Genomic DNA, 12,109 nt, shown 5'->3' with positions numbered 1-12,109 from the left:
CGGTCTTACATCTCCACTCAGTTTCTGTTTCAATGCTGGCTAGTTGTAGGCCAGCCGGAAGAGGACTGTCTTGCAGGCCCTGCGGAATTGCACAAGGTCCCGCAGGGCCGTTACCTCTTCCGGCAGCTGGTTCCACCAGGACGGGGCCATTACACAGAAGGCCCTGTCCCTTGTGGTTTTCAGCCGGGCTTCCTTTGGCCCGGGGACAACCAGGAGATTTTGAGTTCCCGATCTCAGTACTCTCTGGGGCACGTGTGGGGAGAGACGGTCCTTCAGGTAGGCAGGTCCTAGGCCATATAGGGCTTTAAAGGTGATGACCAGCACCTTATACCAAACTCGGTGAGATATTGGCAGCCAGTGTAGAGCCCGGAGCTCCGGCTGAATGTGCTCCCATCTTGGGAGCCCCAATAACAGCCAGGCAGCGGCGTTCTGCACTAGCTGCAATTTCCGGGTTCGGCACAGGGGCAGCCCCATGTAGAGGGCATTGCAGTAGTCCAACCTCGAGGTGACCGTTGCATGGATCACCGTTGCTAGATCACCGCGCTCCAGGAAGGGAGCCAACTGCCTTGCCCGCCTAAGATGGAAAAATGCGGACTTGGCAGTGGCTGCTATCTGGGCCTCCATCATTAATGAAGGCTCCAGTAGTACCCCCAGGCTCCTGACCCTATGCGCCGCAATCAGCGGCGCACTGTCAAAAACCGGTAGGGGTATTTCCCGTCCTGGACCCCGGCAGCCCAAGCAAAGGACCTCTGTCTTCGCCGGATTTAGCCTCAGCCCGCTCAGCCTGAGCCACCTTGCCACAGCCTGTAACACCCGGTCCAGATTTTGTGGAACGCAGACCGGCCGGTCGTCCATAAGCAGATAGAGCTGGGTGTCATCAGCATACTGGTGACAACCCAGCCCGTACCTTCGGGCAATCTGGGCGAGGGGATGCATATAGATGTTAAATAACATCGGGGAGAGAACTGCACCCTGGGGCACTCCGCAATCAAGCGTGTGCCTCTGGGACAACTCGTCCCCGATGGCGACCCTCTGTCCCCGACCTTCAAGGAAAGAGGAAATCCACTTCAAGGCCAACCCCTGAATCCCTGCGTCAGCGAGGCGGCAAGCCAGTAGCCGATGGTTGACCATATCGAACGCTGCCGATAGGTCCAACAGCATCAGCACTGCCAAGCCGCCCCGATCCAGATGCCGTTGCAAGTCATCTACTAGGGCAACCAGCACCGTCTCCGTCCCATGGCCCGGGCAGAAGCTGGACTGAAGGGGATCAAGGATGGAAGCATAGTTCACATTGCTTTCCTATTGAAAGATTAGATAAGGGCATGAATACAGAGAAAAGGAGGAGAAAATACATTTTGCACCCAGGAGAGCTCTGACAAAAGGAGCTTAAAAATACATATAATCACAATATGAGAGAGAGAGAGAGAGAGAGAGAATAGCAAGGTAAAAAGCTTATTCCTTGAATCTCTGGTGGGATTAAGGCAGCTGTGCAAAGCAACCTCTGTTCTTTCCTTCTCCTCCCTCCCTCTTCCCCAAGGGAGAAGGAGGGAGGAGGAGAAGCCACAGTCAATGGAGGGACTTGGCTCTGTAGCTCTGCTGTTTGATTAAGAGACCCAGGCTCTATCAATTGTACACCAGAGCTACAGAGTCAAGCCCATCCATTAGCTGTGGTTCCTCCTCCATCCTCCTCCCTTTTGGGAAAAGGGAGGGGGGAGAGGGAATTTTGGATGGTGGTAGTGTGCATTCTGACAGACCGCTGGTTTTTATGTTTGATGTTTTATTAACTTACTGTTTTAAACTGCTGCTAATTGATGTTTTAAAGCCAAACTTATGTTAGATTTTATATGCTGTAAGCCACCCTGAGCCACTCCAGTGGGAAGGGAGGGATACAAATCGAAATATAAATAAATAAACAAACAAACATTTGAAAGCCTACAACAAAGTGCCCAGGATTGCAGTTTACTCGACTAAGTAGCTATATTAAAAGGTTCAACTACCATCATCACCATCAGTAATCCCAGAAGGGTTCCAGAAGTAAATTTGCATGCCAATCAAGAGACAATTAGCAGAAACTGGAAAACTGTTTATATTGTATATATTGCAGATCTGATGAATAAATGGAACAGGGGGTTATTTTTTTTCTGGAAGGCCATTGGAACTTGAACTGAGAATATAAATGACAGTGATTATGATAATTACAGGGATACTCATAATCTCTGAGGGTTTGTTGCTAGTGACATCACTGATGTCACAAGTGCTGAAGGAAACATATTTCTCATGCTGTCATTGCACCTTCTCTCTAGTGGGATAGTCCTTTGGGGTTATATTAACTCAGATTGGCCTTCAGTAATCCTCACAATGGAATCAAGGTGGAAGAAGGCATAACTGGAATTGATTGCTTTTATCGAGGGCTTTTTTTGAGCAGAAATGCACAGAAAAACCGTTCCAGCTGGCTTGGTATCAGGGGGCGTGGCCATAGGCAAAGGTGTTCCTGCTCGGCTTTTTCTTTTAAAAAGCCCTGTATGAAGCAATGGTGATGCCAGGGGGGGTGGCCTAATATGCAAAGGATTACTTGCTGAGCTTTTTCTACTAAAAAAGCCCTGATTGTATGAACAACTGTAGGCAATGCAACAGCATCCTGGTTATGATATGCAGGTTAATAATCCAAAATGTGTAAGAGAGAGGAAAGTGCCAGAGGGCTGAATTAGCCAGTTGGCTAGATCATTCTCTGCTTTTCATGCCAGAGATTTACTGGAACAAAGCACTAAAATGTAAATAGTCATTACTGCCGAGGCAGTTTTATGCCTTTGCGGTATTTTTAACTGTTTTAATTATATTTAGTTTTAATTATATTTAGTTAGCTAATTGTTTTATTCTTGATGGTCCCCACCCTAAACCTATGTTGCAGGGAGGGCAGTTTATAAATAAAATAAATAAAATTCCTTTGTTTCAATCATTTAAAAATGAGTCAGCCTGGATAGTCTGTGATAGATACTTAGATGCTTCTTTCCCAAAATTCGCTAGTGACTTTAACTGTGGAAACAAGTACTACTGGAGGTGTTCAACATTCATAAACTCCGCTTTAAAATTTTGTTACATTTTCTTTATAAAAAAAGAGAGACATCGACTTTCCAGCACTTACACATAATTCTGGCTTTCATGGGATTCAGAGACTCACCCTCGATTCTTCAGTGGAAACAAAACAACCTAACAACTAAAAACATTGGTGCCTTTCCTTTTAAATGATTTCTTGTTTTCTCAGGTCTTACTCTTATGCTATAGCATTTTGGCAAACAGAGGCAGCTCAGTCACTCCCTAACTGAGGTCAAGATGGAGAAGATCTCTACAGCCACCGTGTCTTTTCCTTTTGTGCTCAGATAGGCTGAGGATAAGGTCAGCAAAACACTAAAGGAAAAAAAAAACATACTGAAGGTGATGACCTTGACTTCATGGAAACTATCAGGCAAGTGCCTGGCCAGGAAAGCCACAGTGATGCTGACAATAGTCAGGAAACCAAGGAAGCCAAGACTAATCTTCTCCAGTCATTGAGTCCATTTCCAAATCTGTGAATGGAGAGGAAGTCGCTAACTAAACAAAACAAATGCAAATTACATCCCCAATCTTTTTCTGAAAATATTTCAGCACTGTTAAGGTTTTTGCCAACGCAGAAGACATGTTATCAAAGATTTCAGGTTTTCACGGCTGGTAACATCATTAGGGTTTGTAGAATCTTTCGGGCTCAAGTGCCGTGTTGTACTGGAGAAAGTTTTTCTTCCAGACATTTCATTCTCAGCTGCGAAGAACATCCTCAGTGGCGTTGCAGCCGGAGCAGGCGCTCTGACTTTCTTGGCTGCTGTGCATTGAGTGAGGCCAGGGCTGCTGGAGAGCTGCTATTTCTAGGCTGGAGAGGGTGTGGTGAAAGGGCAATAGGTTTGTGGATGTGCCCATTGTTTGGTGGGGCTTCCTGGAAGGGTAGTGATAAGGAAACTGGCTGTTGAATGTGACCATTGTTTTGGGTTAATTGCTGGGAGGGTTGGAAGGGGTGTGAAGATAAGGAAGATGGTTGTTGACTGTGCTGATTGTTCTGTGGAATAGGCTGGTTGTTCTGTGAATTTCTGCAATTTATAGTCTGTAGGGTGTTTTGCAGAGCTGGATATCAAGATTGGTGGATGGAAATGCCTTCTTCCTTTCTGTTAAAGTTGTGCTGGTGTTTGTAAATCTCAATAGCTTCTCTGTTCAGGCGGGTATGATAATGTGAGGCCAGTAGAACACGGCACTTGAGCCCGAAAGTGTCTACAAACCCTAATGCAGAAGACATGGTAAATTAGAAGATGATGCCAAAGGAATCATCTTGTGTTTTGACCAGAGCTATCTATCACAATCCCCATTGCATTTCAGAATTGAAAGTATTTTTATCCCTGTTACCCTACCCAATCCTACTCCATTGCTCTAAGCACTAATATGTGTTTTCAGATAGTATCAAATGAATGCAATTATGACACTGTAGAATCCAAAGAAAGGTGCACCTTATCTCTCACCACTCTCAGCTACACTTATAAGCCCAAGATACAGTAAAACATGGTGACTGACCCTTCCTTACATTTCACTAATCTGCTCCAGTCATTGAGTCCATTTCCAAATCTGTGAATGGAGAGGAAGTAGCTAACTTGTGGAGGGGGGGAGGTAGAGGAGATTGTGACTCCTCTGAGACTCTGATATTCAGAGTATAGGGCGGGATATAAATCCAAAATCTTCTTCTTCTTAACTAAACAAAACAAATGCAAATTACATCCCCAATCATTTTCTGAAAATATTTCAGCACTGTTAAGGGTTTTGCCAACACAGAAGACATGGTAACTTAGAAGATGATGCCAAAGGATTCATCTTGTGTTTTGACCAGAGCTATCTATCACAATCCCCAGTGCATTTCAGAATTGAGAGTATTTTTATCCCTGTTACCCTACCCAATCCTACTCCAGTGCTCTAACCACTACACTAGTATGTGCTTTCAGATAGCATCAAATGAATATTATCATGGTATTGTAGAATCCAAAGAAAGGTACACCTTATCTCTCACCACTCTCAGCTACGATTATGCATAATCCCAAATTTTACACATAATGATAAAAATAATTTAGGAGTTGGTAAGATTTTTTAATTGGAACCACACATTCCCAATGGAACCCACTTTCCCAATGAGACTTATACAATGGAATGGGAGAGACAGAGCTCTTTGTCAGGCAGCCCATTGTCAGGAATATCAAGCTGGCGTCTGTCACTCAACAGCCACCTGCCAAACCCTGAATGTATGGATGACTGCTTGTTTCCAACTCTTAAAGGAGAGAAGGAAGGAAGCAAGATTATGCAAGTGTTTCTGTAGAAAGAAGCTGCATTTTCCTTCATTTCCATTGCCCCGAATGTTGCCAAATCCTAAAAACATACTCATCAGTATTGTGCGTTTTGGGGGAGGGGTGAATCATTTTAAAGATTTATCCTTTTCTTATGGAAAGACTGGATTGGACAAGCATAATGCTCTAGACATAATCATCATTATTGCGTTTATTTTGGAATCATACTCATTATAGTGTTTATTTCGGAAAAGTTCCTTTAAATATTTAACCTTTTCTTACGGACAAGCATAATGCTCTAAAGGTATGCACTAATTAAACAGACAGCCTGATACATTCTATAATTCTTGAAGAGACACAGAGATGACTGTAGACCAGATAGATTATCAAACTCTTTAATCCTTATTCCTTTTTAGAAGGTCTCTGCTATTCAGATCAGGCCTCAGCATAATGATATAGCATTTGGGTAAAAAGATGCAACCTAGTAACCCGGCACTGGAACCCAAGATGGAGAAGATCTCCACAGCCACTATAGATTTTCCTCTTGTACTCAAATAGGTTGGGACAAAAGAGAGCCAAACACTGCAAAAGACCAACATGCTGAACGTAATGAACTTGGCTTCATTGAAAGTATCAGGTAATTTCCTGGCTAGAAAAGCCATAGTGAAGCTGAAAGTGGCCAAGAACCCCATGTAGCCCAAGACGCAATAAAACATGATGACTGACCCTTCATTACATTCTATTATGATCTCTCCAGTAAGTGACTTCATGTCCAAATCTGGGAATGGAGGAGAAGTACTCAGCCAAATAACACAGATGATTACTTGAATGAGAGAGCATACAAAGACAATCAAATGTGCCAGTCTTTTGCCCATCCAGTTTCTGAAAATGTTTCCTGGTCTAGAGGCCATGAAAGCCACCACCACAATAATGGTTTTTGCCAATACAGAAGAAACAGCCACTGAGAAGATGATGCCAAAAGCTGCTTGTCGGAAGAGGCAGGTCACCTTGTTAGGCTGTCCAATGAAGAGCAGTGAAGAGAGGAAGCAAAGAAGGAGAGAGATAAGTAGGATGTAGGTGAGGCTTCTGTTGTTGGCTTTGACTATGGGAGTGTCCTGGTACTTAAGGAAGATGAGGAGCACCAGAGCCGTGATCAAAGAAAAGAAAAGAGCCAAAAAAACTAAAATTCTCCCCAAATTTTCTTGTGAGGATAGAAAACTTGTAATTTTAGGAATGCATTGATTTTGTCCCTTATTTGGATAGTGATCTTCTTTGCAAGCGATACAGTAATCCATGTCTGAAATAGAAACATGTGAGTATTTTAAAGCTACTGCAATTTTTATTGGGGATTAAAAACTCCCTTTCCAAGATTCCTCCTAACTCTGTATTTACAAACCTTTCAATGGATTGCAGAGCAGTTTGATGATGATGATATTGGATTTATATCCTGCCCTCCGCTCCAAATCTCAGAATCTCAGAGCGGCTCACAATCTCCTTTATCTTCCTCCACAACAACAGACACCCTGTGAGGTGGGTGGGGCTGAGAGAGCTCTGACAGAAGCTGTGCTTTTCAAGGACAACCTCTGACAGAAGCTGCCCTTTCAAGGACAACCTCTGACAGAGCTATGACTGACCCAAAGTCATTCCAGTGGGTTCAAGTGGAGGAATCAAACCTAGTTCTCCCAGATAAGAGTCCACACACTTAACCACTACACCAAACTCAACTTGGCTCAACTTTGGTTCAAACTGAAGTCATACATTTTAATTTCCCATCTCTATGTCATGTTGAATCTCAGACAGTGCATGGTGTCTGATGATAAAGTCTTCAGAGTCCTCCTTTTAATGAAATGCCTTGTGACATTTTGCCACCATCACTTGTCTGTACTATCTATGCAATAAACACTACTCTTCCAATGACATATCTTTGAATGTTTCTAGAACATTTGAAACACCAGGTCTAGCCATTTTTCCCTTTGTCCAAACATACAGAAATTATGTCCTCCTGATCACTACACCTGCCTCCAATCCCACAAAATTTCTGCATATTTGTTTGGATTCTCATTTTTGTCAATGTATCTACTACCTTCTTGGTTTGAGATCTTCCCTTCTGGACACGGAACACAATCATAACAGCAAAATTTCTCCCCCTCCTTCTTTTTTCTGCTCTTGCCTGGAAGGCAGAAGTCATTGCACAGAGAAATGGGAGGAACCTACCCTTGATCAAAGAAAGAATGCAGAGTGGAGAGAGGTTGTTTAAATACTTGTTAACGTTTTAAAAAATGCATAAACAATACTTTCTGGAACAGAGAGATGCTTACAATAAACATCACCATCACCTTTTATTCAACAACAAGAAGAAATTTGAAACACAATCTGCAGTGTAAACATTATTTCCTTAATTGCTTTCTGAAAGAACATAAATGTTTTGTGTGTCCTCTGTGAAATAGCTGGAGAGTGCTCCTTCAACAATATCTTCCTGAAGATATTTCCACAGGATTGGTTATACATCCAGGGGGGGTGGGGGGTGCTTGCTCTTACTACAGCAGTTCTTTTATTACAACATTTCTTAACGTAGAGGTTGAGAAGAAATCCAAACGTTCTTGCTGAGTTGACTTATGTCTATAGGTAGTTTCAGGTCAACGGAGACTGTACCTGGGTATGGAGATGCCAGTGAGGGTCACTAACTCTAGATACGTGCAGGTGGCTTGTGAGGACGACAGGGTTTTGGGAGGAATCTCAGCAGTGTATAATGCCATAGAATGCACCATCCAAAGCAGCCATTTTCTTCAGGGAAACTAATCTCTGTCATCTGGATATCAGTTGTAATTCTGAGAGTTCTCCAGGCCCCACCTAGAGGCCTGAAACCTTAGTCCCATGAGTCATAAAAGGTGTTAAAGACATTAAGCCACAACTTGAATTGTGCCTGAAGTAGACAAGCAGCCAAAAAAGATCTTTATTTATTTATTTATTGTTATTTAATTGGATTTTTTGAATGCCTTACCTGCATCTGCAGGGCTTAGGCTGCTTTACAGGCCATGGATATTACTCAACAGAGAGTTTCACCAGGCTTGGGCCAGGGCAGAGTAGGCCCAAGCCCTGGCTGAGGCCTGCCGGATGACTTTTGTGCTGGAGACCACCAGAAGGTTCTTATCCACAGATTTCAATGCCCTTCAGGAGATGTACTGGGAGAGGCAGTCCTGAAGACATGTGGGTGCCTGAGCATTAAGAACTTTAAAGGTGAGCACCAGAAATTTGAATGTAATCTGATACTCCAGCAGAGACAAATGCACATTGCAGAGCATTGTATTTATGCATGTCTTCCATGGGGTCCCCATAGGGTTGCCAAGTCCCATTTTTAAAATATCTGGGGACTTTGGGGGTGGAGACAGGAGACTTTGGGGGTGGAGCCATGAGACACTGGGGTGGAGCTAGGGGGAGGGGGGAAATGGCGCCAGGGAGCGTCACTGCGCTGCGCTGCCGTGGCTGCTCCTCCAAGATGGGCTCAGGCTGGGCCCATATAGAAGGAGCAGCTGCCGGAGGGGGGGGGGGCGGCACGGCAGCGTCGCGCGCTCCGCTCCGCCTCTGGGTTGGAATGGAGGGGGTGGAGGCGGGCCAGGAGCGTGGCGAGCCGCGAGTCCGGGTCCTAGAAGGGCCCGGATTCGCCTCTCGCCATGCTCCTGGCCCGCCTCCACCCTCCCCTTCTCTGGTTTGGCTGCTCCTCCGAGATGGGCTCAGCCTGGGCCCATCTCGGAGGAGCAGCTGCGGGGAGGGAGGGGGCGGCAGCAGCGCGGCAGCGTCGCCTGCTCTGGGATGGGGCACCCGCCGTTTCCCCCCTCCCCCCGCTTCCGTTTTTTGGGGGAGCGGGGGAAGAGGGTGGAAATCCTGGCATCCCCCGCCAGAGCGGGAGGGTTGGGAAGCCTAGGTCCCCATAAGGACCTGCACTTCTGCATTTTGGACCAATTGGAGCTTCAAGGTCAGTCTCAAGGGTAGCCCTACTTAAAGCAAGTTAAAGCAATGCAGCCTGGAGATGACCATTCCATGTGTTACTGTGGCAAGGTCAGGGCAAGACAGATGGGGCCAGTTGTCTGAGTTGGCACAGTCAAAAAACTGCCTGTTGTACAACAACAACAACAATTTTTATTTGTATCCCACCCTCCCTGCTGGAGCAGGCTCAAGGCGGCTAACAGCATAATTTCATACATTGGTCATACAAATATTAAATAAAACTACATTGACAGTTTAATTAAAATTCTGATTAAATTTCTAAAATTAATAAAATTAATAAAATATACTAGTGCTATGTTTACGTTTACGATGGCGAGTTCTTTAACAGTTTCCCTCTTAATCAGTGAAGGCCAATCGGAAGAGGATAGTCTTGCAGGCCCTGCGGAACTGTTCAAGGTCCTGCAGGGCCCGCGTTTCCTCTGGAAGTTGGTTCCATAGGCATGGAGCCATAGTAGAGAAAGCTCGGTTGCGGGTGCTTTGCAACGTCACCTCTTTCAGCCCGGGAATGTTCAGCAGGTTTTTCCCGACTGACCTCAGTGCTCTCTGGGGTTTATATGGGGAGAGACGGTCCCTAAGGTAGGCAGGTCCTCGGCCATATAGGGCTTTAAAGGTAATAACCAGCACTTTGTAATGAATCCGGTCTACAACTGGCAGCCAGTGCAGTTCGCGCAGCCCAGGCTGTATGTGCCCCCACATTGGGAGCCCCAACAGCAATCTAGCCACCGCGTTCTGCACTAGCTGCAGCTTCCGGATTCGGTACAGAGGCAGCCCCATGTAGAGGGCATTACAGTAGTCTAGTCTCGAGGAGACTGTTGCATGAATCACCGTTGTCAGATCTTGGCGCTCTAGGAAGGGAGCCAGCTGCTTTGCCCGCCTCAGATGGAAAAAGGCTGACTTGGCAGTGGCTGCAATCTGGGCCTCCATTGATAGTGAAGGCTCCAGTAAAACTCCCAGGCTCCTGACCCGGCACGCCACTTTCAGCAGCACCCCGTCGAAGATCGGGAGAGGTATTTCTCCTCCCCGGGCGCCCCGATCTAGGCAAAGGACTTCTGTCTTCGCTGGATTCAGTTTCAGATCACTCTGCCTTAACCAGGTTGCCATAGCCTGCAGAGCCCGGTCTAAGTTCTCTGGGACACAGTCAGGCCGGACGTCCATTAGTAGATAGAGCTGGGTATCATCCGCATATTGGTGGCACCCAAGCCCATATCTCCTGGCAATCTGGGCAAGGGGGCGCATGTAGATATTAAATAACATCGGTGAAAGAACTGCTCCCTGAGGCATTCCACAATCCAGTGTGCGTCTCTGGGACAGCTCGCCTCCTATTGCCACCCTTTGTCCCCGATCTTCAAGGAAGGAGGAAAGCCATTGTAGGGCTGACCCCCTAACCCCCACATCAGCGAGGCAGCGGGTCAGTAGCCGATGGTCGACCGTATCGAATGCAGCCGACAGGTCTAACAACATCAGCACTGCCACACCACCCCGATCCAGATGCCGTTGGAGATCATCCACCAGGGCAACCAGTACTGTCTCCGTCCTGTGGCCCGGGCAAAAGCCAGACTGGCAAGGGTCTAGGATGGAAGCGTCATCCAGAAAGCCCTGCAACTGCAACGCCACTGCCCTCTCTATAATTTTACCTAAGAACGGTAAATTAGAGACCGGTCGGTAATTTGCCAATTCGGCCGGATCTGCTGTACTTTTTTTCAGGAGGGGACGGACCAAGGCCTCTTTTAGAGGCGTTCGAAAATGCCCCTCCAAGAGGGATCTATTTATGATGTCCCGTAAAGGACATCTGAGCTCCCTCGGGCAAGATTTAATTAGCCAGGAGGGACATGGGTCCAAATCACAAGTTGTAGGGCGCGCAGAGGAGAGGATTCCGTCAACTTCCTCCAGGCTCAGATCAACATTTGTGATCTGAGTTTTTATATATATAGATGGGTACAAGATCACCCCCAGTCTCCTGATGGTAGGTGTCAGAGTAAGAGGCACCCTGTCAAGTGCTGGGAGTTAGCTCCCAATCCTCAGTCACCCTGCCTATTCATAGAACATCCATCTTAGTTGGATTCAGTTTCCCATCAACAGTTACAGCCCAAATCTCCAAACGAGCTGGGCAAGGTGTGCATATGGTTATTACCATTGGAAAGAGGATTAATAATAATAATATAATAATAATAAATTTTATTTATACCTCGCCCTACCCCCAAGGCAGGCTCAGGGCGGCTGAGGCACTCCAGATATTAGTGGGTGTCTAATGACATTCACCACCACCCTCCAGCAGCACACATTTTCTTTGATCTTGGAGAAACAAGATCAGTCACTTCAAGATTCCACAGTATCTACTTCTTCACCAGCACCTTGCCTTCTTGTGTGAATTAAGTTAAAACTTGTTCCAATTGATCTACTTAACCATAACTTTCATATGCATGTTCAGTACATATCTGTCTTCCTCTTGAGGCTTAGTTAAAGACAGATATACCTGTGTATCATCATCATATTTAAATAACCTAATTTGAAAAAAGACGAACTTTTTCTACGATCCAATGCAAATGTTTAAGAGCCTAAATGAATCAGAGCTTCATGTGGAAATCCTTGTGCTAAACAGAACCTTAAGGGAATAGTTCAGCATCACCAAATCTAGTTCCTTCTCTGTTGGAAAGGATATAATCCAACAGTAACTGTGACTGTAGCCCATGCTTGCCAAGAGTTACAGCACTACAATTTGCTCCATTCATTTTGTGAGATTTCTAAGCTGAACATCA

At 45.6% G+C, this 12,109-nt stretch overlaps 1 protein-coding gene across 1 annotated transcript in view; it reads right to left on the bottom strand.

Moving 5' to 3' along the window:
• Window positions 1-5,743: 5,743 nt before the first annotated feature.
• Window positions 5,744-12,109, bottom strand: part of LOC132583100 (vomeronasal type-2 receptor 26-like) — a 28,027-nt gene continuing 21,661 nt past the window's right edge. Inside the window, exons 9-10 of the mRNA XM_060254767.1 lie at window positions 7,432-7,558; window positions 5,744-6,645 (exon numbers count right to left, since the gene is read on the bottom strand). Of these exons, the coding sequence (XP_060110750.1) occupies window positions 5,744-6,645; window positions 7,432-7,558 (1,029 nt within the window). The remainder of the gene's footprint in view (window positions 6,646-7,431; window positions 7,559-12,109) is intronic.

This window comes from Heteronotia binoei, chromosome 15 (assembly GCF_032191835.1).
Source record: "Heteronotia binoei isolate CCM8104 ecotype False Entrance Well chromosome 15, APGP_CSIRO_Hbin_v1, whole genome shotgun sequence".
Lineage (NCBI taxonomy): Eukaryota > Metazoa > Chordata > Lepidosauria > Squamata > Gekkonidae > Heteronotia > Heteronotia binoei.
The sequence above is the reverse complement of the archived record's forward strand: the minus strand, read 5'-3'. Positions and strand labels throughout refer to the sequence as shown.